The sequence below is a fragment of the Mustela putorius genome, unplaced genomic scaffold (genome assembly GCF_011764305.1).
Source record: "Mustela putorius furo isolate JIRA1106 unplaced genomic scaffold, ASM1176430v1.1 tig00000421_pilon_pilon_pilon, whole genome shotgun sequence".
Lineage (NCBI taxonomy): Eukaryota > Metazoa > Chordata > Mammalia > Carnivora > Mustelidae > Mustela > Mustela putorius.
Genome location: NW_025421375.1, coordinates 6854243 through 6871044, shown reverse-complemented (window position 1 = coordinate 6871044; position 16802 = coordinate 6854243). Strand labels below are relative to the sequence as shown.

The window sequence follows — 16802 nt, the reverse complement described above, 5'->3', positions numbered from 1 at the left end:
CATTTACCTGAAGACAGCTGAGGATACAACTTCTTCAGGGTACTAAGCAGATTTTTGCATGGCTTTTTGGGAAGCTGCTTCCAGTTCATGTTCTTCTTTTCATCTGATCTATTAATAAAAACACAATTAATAAAATCTGTTATAATCTTTTTACTTAGCAAAACTCTTACATCAAACTAAAAATGAAAATGGACAGGCTATTTTTGCTCAAATTACAACTGACATGGACAGTCTGAATAAATGGTTTTCAAGGAAGTTCCCTTTACATCTCAAACAACCTCAATCAAATTTGGTCATCTCATTCTAATGCTCTAACACAGATTTTCAAGGCTGGAGCTATGAATTCAACACCAATCTTGCTTCAAAAGTTACATTTTAGAACTATAATATTTTAAGTGACAAACTTCACTGATACTTCAAACTACTGATTCGACGCAAATCTCAATAAATATCAGAGAGTAATATGTAGAGCAACTATATTTCAAATAGCATTTAAGGAAAAAAACTTGGAAGTTCAAAAGAATACTTCTAAATAATGCATGAGTCAAAATAGTTTAATAGAAATAAGAAATATTTAAAACTCTACAAAGATGGTATGCCGGGGTGACTCAGTTGGCTGAGTGACTGACTTGGTTTTGGCTCAGGTTGTGACCTCAGGGACAGAGGCCCACGTCAGGCTCCATAGTCTGTGTGGAGTCTGTTTGAGAGTCTTTCTCCCCCTCTCCTCCTCATGCTCTCTCAATCTTTCTCTTTAAAATAAATAAATAAATATTCTGGGGGGGGGGGGAACACCTCTACAAAGATGAAAACCTATGTATTAACCACAGGTCACAGCTAACACTATATACATCATCAAGCCAATCTTATTTATGAGCACAAAGCAAACATTTAAAATTTTTTAGAAAATTTAATCTGCTAGGATATAAAGAGTAAGATGGTATTTATTTCAGGAATGTAAAGATTATTCACTACTGATTTTATAATGTTATTTACCGCACAGAAAACAAAGGAGAAACAATCAGTTTCATTTCAGAAAGAATTTTAGATTTATTTTGCATTTAGTATCCCAAAGAGCTAGATTTTAACACTTCTTTATAATAGTTGTACAAAAGTATGATATTCAACACCTATTTAAGAGGTTTTTTAAAATCACTATGTAGAAGTAGAAGGAAAGTTCCTTAATTTATTAGTAAGCAATCAAAACCCTAGAGTGGGGCTAGCAAACCTTTTCTCTAAAGGGTCAGATGTTAAGTATTTTATGATTTGAGGATCATACAGCCTCTGTCACAACTTGTCAAATGTAGCATTATAGCATGAAGGCAGCCTCAAAGAATATGTAAATGAATGAGTTTTGTAATTTTATCTACAAAAACAGGCTATGGCCAAATGTCAATTCTTGCTTAAAGCCACAGTCATACTTAATGATGGAGTGCTCAAAGCATTCCCCTTAAAATTAGGAGTACGACAAGATACCAGCTATGACTACACTATTCGATCCTAGCCAGAGAATTAAGGTAAGAATCTAAAAATATATAAGGATTATACATGATGTGATTGTTTATAGCCAGAAAATATAAGAGAATTTAAAAAATTGAATTAAGTCACTGTGCAGGCTACCTGAAAACCAAACAGCATTCTATAGTGTAGCAACAAATAGAAAATGTAATTTAAAATATCATTGATTAAAAAATATATATCTTTTATAGTACAATAAAAACCACACAATACTTAGGAATAAGTAAGTCTAGGGCACCTGGGTAGCTCAGTGGGTTAAAGACCTTGCCTTCAGCTCAGGTTATCATCTCAGGGTCCTGGGATCAAGCCCCCAGTTGGGCTCTCTGCTCAGCAGGGAGCCTCTTCCCCCCCACCCTCTCTGCCTACTAGAGATCTCTGTCTGACAAATAAATAAGTAAAATCTTTTTTTAAAAAAGGAATAAATAAGTCTAACAGAAGATGTTCATGGTCTTTATGGAGAAAATGGCAAAGTTTATTTTTTAAAAATGTAGAAAGATCTACGAAGAAAAATACTATACACATGGGTAAGAAGACCAAATCAAAAAGAAGTCATTTGCCCCCAAGTTAATCTATAAATTCAATAGATTTCTAACCAAAATCACAGCGTGACTTTGCATGGAACTTAACAATATATCAAAAGTTATACAGAAAAGCAAAGGACTAAATAGAGTCAAAACAATTTTAAAGAACAAGGGAAAAGAAAGGGACCTGTCATCTCACAATACACCTTTTTTTTTTTAAAAAAAAAACATTATTGAGACATAATTCACACACGATTCACCCATCTGAAACGTGCAACTTGGGTTTTTTTTTTTGGATATTCACAGGGCTGTTTAACAATCCACAATTTTAGAATATGTCCATCACCTCAAAAAAGAAACCCTGCACCCCCCACCTCAGTCATTAACTTCCAATTCTCTCATCTTCCTATTCCTCACTAATCTACTTTCTCTGTCTACAGATCTGCCTTGGACATTTAGTATAAATGTGATAATCTAAGCTCTTAGCACAGTGATTTCAAGGTTCATTCATGTTTTAGACAACCTAATTTTTTTAAAAGACTTTATTTATTTGACGGAGAGAGAGCACATGCTCCAGTACTGGAAGTGGAAGGCAGAGGGAGAGGGAGAAGCAGGCTTCCCGCTGAGCAGGGAGTGCAACTCGGGGGCTCAATCCCAGGACTCTGAGATCATGACCTGAGCTGAAGACAGAGGCTTAACGGACTGAGCCACCCAGGCGTCCCTCAGACAAGCTGACTTAAAAGCCAGTAAGACAGTATTATACTAGCAAGAGGCTAAAACAGACCAAAGGAACAGAATAATAAGCATATTATAAATATAAAATTGATTTGCAAATTAATATATAATAAAGAATTGTAAAATATAAAATATGTATAAATATAAAAATTTATATGCAACGGTGCTGACACTAAAGACCACTGGGAAGAGATAAACTGGTTACCCAATATACAGTGCTATGTGAGAATTACTGGGTGGCTCAGTTAGTTAAGCAGCTGCCTCAGCTCAGGTCATCATCCCAGCGTCATAGGATGGAGTCCCACATTGGGCTCCTTGCTCCGCAGGGAGCCTGCTTCTCCCTCTGACTCTGCCTGCCACTCTGTCTGCCTGTGCTCGCTCTCACTTGCTCTCTCTCTGACAAATAAATAAATAAAATCTTTAAAAAAAATTTTAAAAAAAGAAAAATGAAATTGTACTTCTATGTTATACCATACAGTAATATTAAGTTCAACTGAATTAAGGCCCTAAGTGAGAAAGGCAAAACTTTACAAATTTAAGAATATCCACAATAGGGGTGCCTGGCTGCTCAGCTGGTAAAGCATGTGACTCTTGATCTCATAGTTGTGAGTTCGAACCCCTGGTGTGGAGTTTACTTAAAATGAAAAACAAAAATGAAAGAAAAAGAACATCCAGAAAAATATTTCATGACCTCAAGGCAGAGGATTTCATATACAATTAATAAGAAGACATTGATAAATTTGATCAACTAAAATAAGCTTCTGTTCATCAAAACACACAAAAGAATGTAAATACAAGTCACAGTGTGGGAGAAGCTATTTGCAAAGCATGTAACAGACCAAGAATTAACCAGATTATATAAAGAACTGATACAAATCAAAAGAAGAAGACTCTAATAGAAAAATGAACAACAAAAAAATACACTAATTCACAGAAAGGAACATCAAAGGGCAAAAAGAAATTAAAATGCCCCATCTGCAGAGTGCCTGGGTGGCTCAGTCGGTTGGGCATGTGCCTTCAGCTCAGGTCATGATCTCAGGGTCCTAGGATTGAGCCCAATACTGCACTCCCTGTTCAGTGGAAAGCCTGCTTCTCCCTCCCCCTCTCCCTCTGCCTTCTGCTCCCCCTACTTGTGCACTTACACACTCTTGGTCAAATAAATAAAATCTTAAAAAAAAAAAAAAACCTCTAAAAAAATAAAGTAAAATGCCCCATTTGGTACTAATTGGGAAATATGAATTAAACGCACAATGAGATCCCATTACCATCAAATTAGCAAAAATTTTAAAGTCTGACCATAACAAGTATTAGCGAAGAACAGAATAAAGAGAATTCCCATTTGCTTCCAAAGAGGAGGTAAACTTAGAAGACTAAAATGACATTAGCTATGTCTACAAAGCAACATTAGCTCTTCTACATAAATATTTCAGGGGAATCCCTGCCCACAGACTCAAAAATATGCACAATAATGATCAGAGAAGCCTTGTTCAAAATTACAAAAAAACGCAGGTACAACCTAAATATCTAGCAACACTGATAAGCCCTAAAAATGAAATAGAGCTACATGTATCAACACAAATAAACCTCACAAAGAATGCCGAGTAAAAAAGCAAGTCACAGGAAACTATACAAACACAAAATTTTTAAAACATGCAAAACAAAACATCATTTAAACTAATACATGTATAACAAATGTTTCTAAAACACATGGAAACAACATGGAAATGATAAGGATAAACCCCCAAATCAAGGTTAACAGTCAACCAGGAGCAAGATATGTTGCAGAAGACTATCCAGGGTTTCAAATTCACTGGCAATATTCTATGCCTTAATTTGTGTGATGGACACATGGGAGCTATTTACATTATTCTTTATAATTCTTGGGTATCTAGAACATTTCATAATTATTTAAGTATAATTGAGTTCAATTATAAAAGAGTTCAAAGTTATTTTAGAAAACAGTTTTTGATAAACAGAATGATGTTACAGAAGAATCTCCATATTATTTTATTCAGAATAGTAATGAAAGTATGGCAAGTATCTTGAGTTACAGCTCTATAAGTAATCATTTCCAAAAGCACCACAATGTATACAACCTTGAAATAACTGTTTTTCAGGGACAGCAGCTGGAAAATAACAAAATGTGTGCTACAGGAAATATCTGGTGGTTCTTTACTTCAAGGCTCTAGGTTGAAGTATACATAGTAAAGAGCTACCATAATTATACAGTTTCAAAAGTAAATGGTAAATCCATTTCAAAAACATTTTAAGTGATAGCAAATGTTTCCTTCCTTCATCTATTCCTTTGGTTCGCTTTGGAGTATTTTGCCAACCTCCTCTACTATTGTTACCACTGAAGTCTCAGAACAGTTCTCACTCTATTTATTTTCTGCCAATCTCAAACAGTAAAGAATAAAAATACTCCAGGATCTGGAGTTCGGCACCAACACAGGAATTTTCAACACGTACTGCCTTTTCCCACTTTTTTCCCTGGGGGGTGGGCAGGAAGAGATTGGCTCTTGAGCACTGACCCAGAGCTGCTTTTATTAATGTCATACTCTTGTCTCTGAATCCTCAGTTATACCACTGCTATACATTTTATCACCTCCAGTAAATACAAAGTGTGACTGATTTTTAATAAAAATTTCTCTGCAATAAGGGGCACCTGGGTAGCTCAGTCAACTAAGCATCTGCCTTCGGCTCAGGTCATGATCCCAGGGTTCTGGGGTCACGCCCCACATCCAGTTCCCTGTCTTCTGCTCCTCCCCATCCTTCTCCTCACTCATGCTCTCTCTCTCTCTAATAAATAACTGAAATCTTTTTTAAAATTACTCTGCAATTGTGGCGCCTGGGTGGCTTAGTGGGTTAAGCCACTGCCTTCGGCTCAGGTCATGATCTCAGGGTCCTGGGATCGAGTCCTGCATCCGGCTCTCTGCTCGGCGGGGAGCCTGCTTCCTCCTCTCTCTCTCTCTGCCTGCCTCTATGCCTACTTGTGATCTCTCTCTGTCAAATAAATAAGTAAAATCTTTAAAAAAAAAATAAATAAATAAAAAAATAAAGTAAAATTACTCTGCAATAAAACAGCCCTAAAAAATTCAAATCTTGACAAGTAAGGAAATGGCATAATATCACCCTATATTCTAACTAAATTTAAACAGATGAACTCATTTTTTCATAGCTTATAAATGGATTTTGAATTATACTTAGAAAGCATATCTTCTCTTGAGCTCTGAAAGCAGTGTTTAACCTTCTTTTTCAAATCCATATTCTCTTTAGACAAATATAAATATTTTCTGCCAACTGCCAACATTATTATTAAAATATAAACTAATGTTTAACATGTTCTTTTCCAAACTTTCCAGGATTCTGATAGCTGCCCTCATTGAGAATTACTGTATTAAAGATGAAAACTTACTAAAAACGTCAAAAATAGCATATTTCTAGATGCTTTCAATGAACTGTAAACCACAGATGGGAGAAAATATAAATGGGAGATAATATAAAAAGAATCAACTTACATATACAACATGTTTGTATCCAAGTCAATGCAAACAACATCTTGTGGTGGGTCATGAAGATCAAAATACCTCGAGTCAACTCCAACTATAAATGGTAAAGGTGCACTAAGGACTGCCGCCAGAGAAAGAGGACAAAGGGGAATATATGGGCATTGCCACTGAAATGGAAAGATCATCTGGGAAAAATTAAAAATTAAAAAATTAACCAAATTTGAAATCTGCAACATAAAGTATGTAATTAACTAATATTACTCAAAAGGGACCATTACAAAAGCAGGGAAGTGTAGCTGCTTTTACCTTCCACTTCATTCCAAAAGCTAAAGGACTATAAAATATACTAAGCAATACTATGAAATCTTCAAGCATGACAATTATCACAAGCACAATAAAAACACTAACAGTTCTTTGCATGTTAATTCTTCTAACGCCATATAAAACCCACAGCTACATTTTTTGGAAAAAGTCACAGCAGAGAGAGAGCACTGCCCCCCAAAATTATAAAACAAACTCATGATCTTTAACTCTTATGCATTTCATCCCTCTATTAATTCTCAAAATAACCTTTGACTAAAATCCAACTAAGAATTCCGAGGGCTGAAAATAATTAAAATGATTCTCTTAAAAATATTAATAGTCGGGGCGCCTGGGTGGCTCAGTGGGTTAAAGCCTCTGCCTTCAGCTCGGGTCATGATCCCAGGGTCCTGGGATCGAGCCCCGCATCGGGCTCTCTGCTTGGCAGGGAGCCTGCTTCCTCCTCTCTCTCTGCCTCTGCTCTGTGACCTCTGTCTGTCAAATAAATAAATAAAATCTTTAAAAAAAAAAAAATTAATAGTCAACTGAAAATTTCAGTAAAAAATTTCCTAACTGTTCAAATAAACACAAAATGATCCAACTTCAATGAAGCATGGCATCTTAAAAAATACTAGTCAATACAAAACATACCTCAAGAATCTTTACAAAGCTCTACCTTGTGTCATGTGCTTTTAAAACAAAAAAGACAAGTTCTGATAAATTAAAAAACAGACTATAATTTTAATTATCAGCTAATATGAAAATTCTAATCACCAATAAAATTTTTCCTCTACTATAAAAAATACTTGTTATACTTTATTCATCATCACTCACCCCAAAGAAATGCCTATAGCATTTATTACATCTGCCAGCTTTCCAAACATTTCTTTGGGATGGGATTTTGTCTTCATTTATTTACTTAGCAAATATTTCAGCACTTAGTATGAGCCAAGCACTGTTCTAGATGGGGCTATAACAGTGAATAAAATAAAGATCGCTGCCCTCCTGAGGTTTATAGTTCAGCAAAAGTCAGCAAAGTTTTATGTAAAAGAACAGAAAATATTTTAGGGCTTCTGAGCCATACTGTCTCTCACAAATATTTAACTTTGTCTCCATTAATGAAAGCACTCATAGGCAGTATGTAAATAAATGGCCTATGTTCCAGTAAAACTTCATATACAAAAACGGATGGCAAGCAGGATTTGACCACTGGGCCACAGTTTACCACCACCCGGTCTAGCAGAAAGAGGAGGAAAATTAACAGAGTACACAATAATACATACATCCTATCATGAAGCACTAAGTGCTACGGAAAAAGAAAAAGGAAAGCCAAGCGAAGGAGATGAGAGTTCAGAATAGGAAACAGGAGAGCAGGCTGTATTATTAAATAGGCAAAACAGGCAGACTTCATTAAGAAAGTGACAACTGAGCCTAAACCTGAAGGAGGTATCTAGGAGAAGAGTGCTTTTGAGAGAAGGAACAGCTACAGCAAAGGCCTTATGGTGTGGGGCCTGTCTAATATGCTTCAGGAGAAGCTTGTGTGCTGGAGCAGAGCAGAGCAAGGCAACAGAGTAGCAGGAATCATCAGAGGACAGGCAGGCAGACAGAGCCACTCCCACAGGACGTTGCAAGGACTTCAGATATCTACAGTGAAAACTATCTTCCATTCAACAAAAGGTACATTACACCCGCAACTATGTAAAAAATTTTAAAAACAAAACAAACAGGAAAATGTGGCACCCTTTGACTTTTACTGCTCAATCAAAAATAGGGTCCTTTTTACAAAATTACCTATTGATTCCATCAATGTTTGTTATGGGCCTCCATTAATTCTGGTGTTCATTCTGCTTCTGAAGAATTTATCCTGTCATCATTCCTTTCCATTTTTTCTTCTTTAAATGGTAAACTGCCAATCTTCCTTTATCAAAGGTTTTGCATGCAATTCAGGCAAGTTCTCCAACAATTGCCAAATCCTCATTTATCAATGGTTTTGCATGCATTTCAGAAGTTCTCCAACATTGGTTACACAAATTTCATGCAATCTTGCATTTTACATGGATTTCCCATTATATAGTACAATTGTTCCACCTGCTCTTGCACTGTATTGCTGAAATCGAGAGACTGGGCCACAAAGATTCTGCCCAACGAACGTAGGTAAACACTGATGTTTTACAGGAAGGAGTGGAAACTTTCTAAAACTCTTCAATTTATTAACAAATGCACATTCTAATGGCATTCGCTTTCAAATGCAACTGCGGAAGTTTGAAAAATTAATACACAACAAAGATCTCTGCTCCCCATAAACTATCTCACACATTGGTTACTTCAGTTTTTACTCATAGTAGCATTTCCCCGACCAAATTAAGATCGTGGAAACATACCCCAGTTGTTGATTTAACAGGTATTTATTGAGTGCTCACTTACTCCATGCTATGAAGCTGTGATTAGAGCTGAGGACACAAGGATAATAAAGATATAGGTCTTTATTTCCATAAGAGTTACATTCTTAAAATGGGGAAGGGAAGACAGGAGAGTCAGCTATTTTAAATTAAACATATAATGAAAAATAAAGTTGGAGAAATGGAACATCCAAAATTCTATACAATAATCTATAAAGCCCTAAATGATCAGACACCTAATTCCAATGGGAAATCATCAAAAAACAGAGGAAGACTTGCTTTAATTTTATCTACATTTTACATAAGAGCTAAGCATTTGTACATTATCCTATTTCACAATCATTTAGAATGTTACAGGCTCGGGGCACCTGGGTGGCTCAGTGGGTTAAAGCCTCTGCCTTCAGCTCGGGTCATGATCCCAGGGTCCTGGGATCGAGCCTCGCATCAGGCTCTCTGCTTGTCAGGGAGCCTGCTTCCCCCTGTCTCTCTGCCTGCCTCTCTGCCTACTTGTGATCTCTGTCAAGTAAATAAATAAAATAGTTAAAAAATAAAAATAAAAAATAGAATGTTACAGGCTCACAATTAATCTGATTAAAAGTTAAAACAGGGATTAGTATATAATTCATATGTATAATTTCAGGGCAAATGAAACTGGCCAGAGCCTCTTATTTAAAATAGAAAGCTTTATTCATGAGTTTTTGTTATAAAATCGTATAGATTCTCTGAAGTACTCTAACATACGAAAAATCAGAAACTGAAATTTTCTCTCATATAGAAATCATTTTTTTTCTTCTTTATACTTATTATTTCCCTTTGCCACTTCTATTATATTTACGTTAAACATTACCTGGCAATTTCAAAGTTGCTTTCATTGAAGGAAATTTCCCTTTAGAGTAAATACTCTGTCAGTTACTCAGTACTATAAGGAAAATTCTATACTTACGGCTACGACAGCTTCTGCTACTCCAGTCAACACAGCTGGCCTGAGAGAATGCAGCAGAATCTTACTCTCAAGTAAAACAAAGAGCAGCAGGGTCGCACAATTCTCAGGACCCAGATTCATTAACAAGGTGCTAAAGTTGGCTCCACTAAGAGAAAAGAGAAAAAGATGATTGTAAACTACTTTGCTAAAACATGTTAAGATTTGCTTATTAAATTATTTCCTAAATATTAAGATTGAGAATCTAGTGCTAATTTCAAGTCCTGATTTAGTTATCACTGAGAAGTGGTAAATGTAATGAAATAATATAACAGAATGATTCAAACTCATCTTTTCGTAACAAAGAGGAGTTTATGAGGGAAGATTTTCCCCAAGAAGCATTTGAGTTGAGCTCAAAGAATGGAATTTAGGGAGAAGCCAATATATGCAGAGGCAGTGAAACAAGAAAAGCTACCATCATTTCCAGGAAATTGAAATACACTTTCTATTACTAAAGCACAGTAAGAAAGGGGCAAGAGATTATGTCAAAATAGAAACAACACAATTTATTTGCATTTTCAAAAGGACACCTGAATGCAGTGTGGACAAAGAAATGAAAGAAGAGGAGTACCAACTAAAATGTTAGTAACAAAGCTGTCCAGGCAAGAGATCATGCCACCCTGCACTAGTGATGCAGATGAACAGATCTGAGATATTTGGGGAGGTTAAAATCAGTTTACTCTGAATATTTAGCTATGAACTGGATAGGAGGAGGGGAGAGGAAACGAAAAGGGAGGTATTCCCTACACCCAATCTTGCAACACTCGTAAGTACTTCATTTTTTTTTTTTAAAGATTTTATTTATTTATTTGACAGAGAGAAATCACAAGTAGACAGAGAGGCAGACAGAGAGAGAGAGAGGGAAGCAGGCTCCCCACTAAGCAGAGAGCCCAATGAGGGACTCGATCTCAGGACCCTGAGATCATGACCTGAGCGGAAGGCAGAGGCTTAACCCACTGAGCCACCCAGGCACCCAAGTACTTCATTTTTAAAGGGTGGATGGCCACCACCCATCTAGCTATCACAGACAGACATATTAAGGCTACGCTTATGTAAAAATAATACTTAACTTTATTATTATAGCTCTTAAAATATTTTAAAGCATTCTTCTCCCAAGTGAATGGATATATCATTTTAAATACTACTGATTACCTTAGTGGTAAAGGTGTAGAAACTGGCTGTGATAATATTAATGCATCATGGACTGAAAGCTTCAAAAAAAAAAAAAAGATGAATTAATCAACCCAGTTTTGAAACCTAAGTATTTATATCAAGGGTAACACTGAAAGTAGTTTAATATGCAGACTGACATAGTTTTAGAAATATACTAAGATATAAAATGATAGCTGTATTTACTCAAAGGTATTATATTAGTTCTTTTAAATTGTTAATTCAACTTAATTTTGATTTAGTTAGCTGTTTAAGACAGTTATTTTAAAATTATGAAATAACTGCTTTTTAACAGCTTCAAGTTTATTTACTCTATAGACTGGTAGGCATTTGGCAATTGATTACTATACATTAAAATCTGCTGAAGTACATAACTGAACTGAAGTACGTTCAAGATTAACAACATTTGCCTTAATGCCACCATATTACATATAATGTTGATAACATCTTAGAAAACAATTTTTAAACAGCTTGCCTCTATAGATCAGTACCACTCAAAGCACCAGTCTGCAAACTGTTATTGGTCCAGGAAATGATTGCATATAACTGGAGAGCAAGCCATTCAGGAACTCTAATGGCAACACTGCTCCCACCCCCAAGTACGTGATGAGAGGGCCCCTCTCTTTGGACAGGGTACAGACATGTTCATGTCTACACTGCTCACATGCTAAAGTGCACATTTCACAAGCTGTAAACTTACATACGTCTGCTACTGATTGGAAATAAAAAGAAACTGGTCCTTTAACACATAAATGTTTGAAGACTACTATTATAGATTATTTCACTTTTTCCCTCCAACCGCATATCATTTCATATTTATTAGCTGCTCTGACTTAAAAACATGCCCATAACACAATTCTGGGTTTTACATTACTAAAATCAGCTACATAAAAGCCACGCACAGACCAAAGATGATAATGTCATAAATCAAAGACTATATTTCTTCCAATTCTGTACACCCAAATAAAAGGTAAAATATAAGAAATTCAAAGACTTTATGAACACATATTGCTCCACCTCAAACTCAAAGGGCCACAGAAACCACTATGCAATGACTAGAGTGAAGATATGCAGAGCTTCCCTCAAACACATTTGGTTTGGATTACCTGTACGAGGATTCTTGGTCTTTGTGGTGAGGGAAAAGGGATGTTTTGCATGAAGTGTGAAATGTGCCTAGAAAAAGAATTAAAATACAGATCATTATTACTTTTCTAAAATGTTTCACAGATCTCAACAAATATTTCATTCATTCATTCATTCATTTTTTTTATATCATTCCAGATCTGGCAAAACCACTTACCTAAAGTTTATTTTAAATTTATCTAGCATAGATAAATGTATTCATCCCACTAAACTTCTGAAATGCACAATGTATTTCCTGATTAAAAGTCTTTATTAATATACCCTAATACTGTCAGGAAAATAAAAGTAAGACAAATATAGTTTTCATGAAAGAAGCTAATTTTTATTGTCTGGTTACGAGTGCTGGTATGGGGAGCAACTAACTGTACTACAATAAATTAAAACTAATACTGAATCTTAATTCCAGTAATTAGTGGTGCCTGAGTGGTCCAGTTAATAAGCATCTGCCTTTGGCTCAGGTCCATGATCCGAGGGTTCTGGAATCGACCCTGCTTCAGGCTCCCTGCTCAGTGTGAAGCCTGCTTCTCCCTCTTCCTCTCCCTGGTTTGTGTTCCCACTCTCACTGCCTCTCTGTTAAATAAAAAAACTATAATCCAAATAATTAATTAAATATTAATTCAATCAATAGTTATTTTCTCATAACTTTGAGCAGACCACTTACCCTATTTGTCCACCTACAAAGAATGCTTCTTAAGTTTCCCCAAAGTTTTGAGCTCTCAAGAGCCACTAACATGCAAAATATTGTTTCATCTGAGAAAAAAATATTGATCACATATACTGATTTTATTTCCTCAAACTATTCATAGAACCTTAATTTTTCAAAAGACTGCTAATTTGTCCCTAACATTAAGTTTTACTTCAAACAATTTTAAGCTAATTTGAAAGCTCAAAGTTAAATCTAGAACTATGAACTACTAATAAGGCATCCCAAAAGCACAACATGAAAGTCAAATAACTGCCCCTCCCTTTCCAATAACTAGTATGATTTGCTGACATTCTTTCTCCTATAATGTGAAATTTCTGAAACTATATGAAAAATCTGTTTATGCATACTGTATTTCCATAAAGCTCTTGACACCTTGTTTGTCTGGAGGATAAATAAATCATTAATTATAATAAACAAAAATCAGTGAAGTCAGAAAACATGGTTTGTTTGTTTTTTTTTAATTTTATTTATTTATTTGACAGAGATCACAAGTAGGCAGAGAGGCAGGCAGAGAGAGAGAGAGAGAGGGAAGCAGGCTTCCTGTGGAGCAGGGAGCCCGATGCGGGGCTCGATCCCAGGACCCTGAGATCATGACCCGAGCCAAAGGCAGTAGCCCAAACCACTGAGCCACCCAGGCACGCCCCATGAAAACATGGTTTTTTTTAAAGTAAGCTCTGCACCCAACATGGGGGCTTAAACCCATGACCCCAAGATCAAAAGTCAGATTCTCCACCAACTAAGCCAGAGGATCATGGGGGAATAGAGGGAAAAATAAAACAAGAGGAAATCAGAGAGGGAAACAAATCAAAAGAGACTCTTAATCACAACTGAGGGTTGTTGGAGGGGAGGGGGTTAGGGGATGGAATGACTAGGGACATTAAGGAGGGCTCGTGATGCAGTGAGCACTGGGTATTATGAGACTAATGAATCACTCAACTCTGGCTCAGAAACTAACAATACACTTTATGTTAACTGAACTTAAATTTTAAAATAGAAAAAAAAACAAAAAAATTAAAGGCAGCAGCTCCACATATATTTTTCTTGCTTACAGAAGATTTCCATGACAAAGGGAATTACAAACAGAATGAACATTAGGATCTCTCAATGCTAAAACTCAAACCTCACTTTTAGCATCAATTAACTCACCCTTATTAATTCTACATCAGTTTAGAGATGCTTTATAGTTAGAACCAGGAATGTCTACTTGCATGATTCAGGTGTTTATGTGTGTAATAGCTACGTTTCTCTTGGTTACCAAGAGAATGAATAGGAAGGACACACACACTATATAACAAGTTCCTTCTTCAGCTGAATTTCCAAAAGATTATTATTTGATCATCCTAACTACCACTCCTCAATTTTAAAACCCATGATTCAGGTGAGAAAGGGAACAAGTAAAACAGTAAGGTGACTGTGATTTTTTCTTCCCTTTAAACTTTTCTGCTTAAAGTCGGGTAAACAATGAAATGTATACATATACAACCCATTTTCCCACCAGACATCTTTCTAATCATTATACCTACTTTTCAATAGGAAGAGGGTGTGGTCCAGACACAGAAAGTTTGTAGATAAACATGAGAAATTTTCTAAAAGCTTCAAAAAAAGGCCAGTGTGAGAGTAAACAAATGCATTTGTTTGAATTGATGGATTTGGAGACCGCTTTTCTCTCCACAGGGGTCAATAAGCCCAGCTGCATAAGCTGTTTCTCCGTCAGAAGTTCCCGAGAATAAGGTTCATAAAACTGGATGGCAGCTCCATAGACCTACAAAGCAACAGAATTCCATTATAAGACTCGAGTTTGTTTTTAAAAATTTGTTTATCTCTCATTACAACAGAACCACTAACTTAGAGTAGATATGACAGAGATGATAAGAAAAAATCTCAAATGCTGCTGGTGGGAACATAAAATGGCACAGCTGCCATGCAAAACAGTTTGGCAGCTTCTCCAAAATTAAAAAAAAAATTATTACCATATGATCCAGCAATTCCACTAGTAAGAATATGTCCAAAAGAATTGAAAGCAGGGACTCAGACACTTGTACACCAGTATTCACAGCAGCATTAGTTACAAAAGACAAATGATGAAAACCACCCCAAAGTCCATCAGATGAAGGATAAACAAAATGTGGTATATACATGTGATGAAATGTTATTCATCCTTAAAAGGGACTTAAGTTCTGATAGATACTGCAACATGGATAAACCTTGGGGACACTATACTAAGTGAAATAAGCCAGACACAAAAGGACTTATTCCACTTATATGAGCTACCTAAAATAGGCAAACTCATATAAAGTAAAAGAGAGACTGCCAGGAACCAGGGGCAGAGGTAGGGGAAGTTCCTGTTTAAGGTAATCAAAAAGTTCTGGAGACAAATAAGGATACCTCTCTTTTATAAATCTTAGAACTACTTTATCTATCTAGATGACAGATAAATATACACACATATACACACACGTATATATGCACACACTATATATATATGCACAAAAACACGTGTGCTTTTATCACATTAACCCTTTACAAATACAACGCTCCTAGATACAATTATTTCAACGATCTCGAGGTTTTTTTTTTTTTTAAGATTTATTAATGACAGAGAGAGACACAGCAAGGGAGGGAACACAAGCAAGGGGAGAGGCAGAGGGAGACACAGACTCCCTGCAGAGCAGGGAACCCAATATGGGGCTCAATCCCAGGCTGCCAGGACCATGACCCAAGCTGAAGGCAGACGCTTAACAACTGAGTCACCTAGGTGCCCCTCTCAAGAGATTTTTTTTTTAAGATTTTATTTACTTATTTGACAGACAGAGACCACAAGTAGGCAGAGAGGCAGGCAGAGAGAGAGAGAGAGGAGGAAGCAGGCTCCCGCAGAGCAGAGAGCCCGATGCGGGGCTCGATCCCAGGACCCCTGGGATCATGACCTGAGCTGAAGGCAGAGGCTTTAACCCACTGAGCCACCCAGGCGCCCCGCTCTCAAGAGATTTTTAACACTATGACAAAAGCATCTCAATGAGGCTTTGTTGGTCTCTACCAAAGTAAATTTAGTAATTCTTAAGTGTTTGAAGATCTTAAAATTTTTACGTATAGTTATTGTTTTAGCAGTCCATCGCCTTAACCACTCGGCCACCTGTCCGCTAGTTATTGTTTTAAATGAGAGAACTATAAATAACTCTTAGCTAAAGACTTAACTTAGCTGTAAGCAACCAGTTAATATAGTATTGGCCTTCATTGAGTGCGTATTTTACTTATGTTCCAGACATTATGCTGGACACTTAACCTTCATTATCATTAATACGGAGGTTTTAAACTTATACCCTGTAGAATGAGGCCAAGGATGTGTTTTACTTGATCCATAAGAGTCAGCACTGGTTATACTTTTCAATAAACTATTTTATCAAATTTCATAAGAGAGCTTTTAATTTTTAAATTTCTAGTAAATTCATAGTTTTAATTTTTATATCTTAAAATAATTTCACCATCTTTCTTATTTTAAATTATTATTTGTCATTATTACTGCTTTATGCTTTTTGTTCAATTACTATTACAAATAAAGCATATACATGTCTTTTGGAAAATATATACAGTCTTTTCCCTCGGGATATGCTCAAGAATGTAACTGCCGGGGCACAGAGTTGTTTCTTTTTCTTGCTGGTAATGTGTAAGTTCTTTAATACTCTGGACACAAGACACCGTGTGTGTGTGTGTGTGTGTGTGTGTGTGTACACATAGATATTGCATTATTTTCTCCCACCCTGTGGCCTGCTTTTTTTTTTTTTTTTTAAGATTTTTACTTTTATCTGCAGAGAGAAAAGAGAAATATGC

At 36.1% G+C, this 16802-nt stretch overlaps 1 protein-coding gene across 1 annotated transcript in view; it reads right to left on the bottom strand.

Moving 5' to 3' along the window:
- DENND4C (DENN domain containing 4C) overlaps positions 1-16802 on the bottom strand; it is a 141730-nt gene that overhangs the window by 63087 nt on the left and 61841 nt on the right. The window contains 6 exon segments of the mRNA XM_045079661.1: positions 8-108; positions 6290-6465; positions 9923-10067; positions 11111-11169; positions 12235-12301; positions 14501-14739. Of these exon segments, the coding sequence (XP_044935596.1) occupies positions 8-108; positions 6290-6465; positions 9923-10067; positions 11111-11169; positions 12235-12301; positions 14501-14739 (787 nt within the window).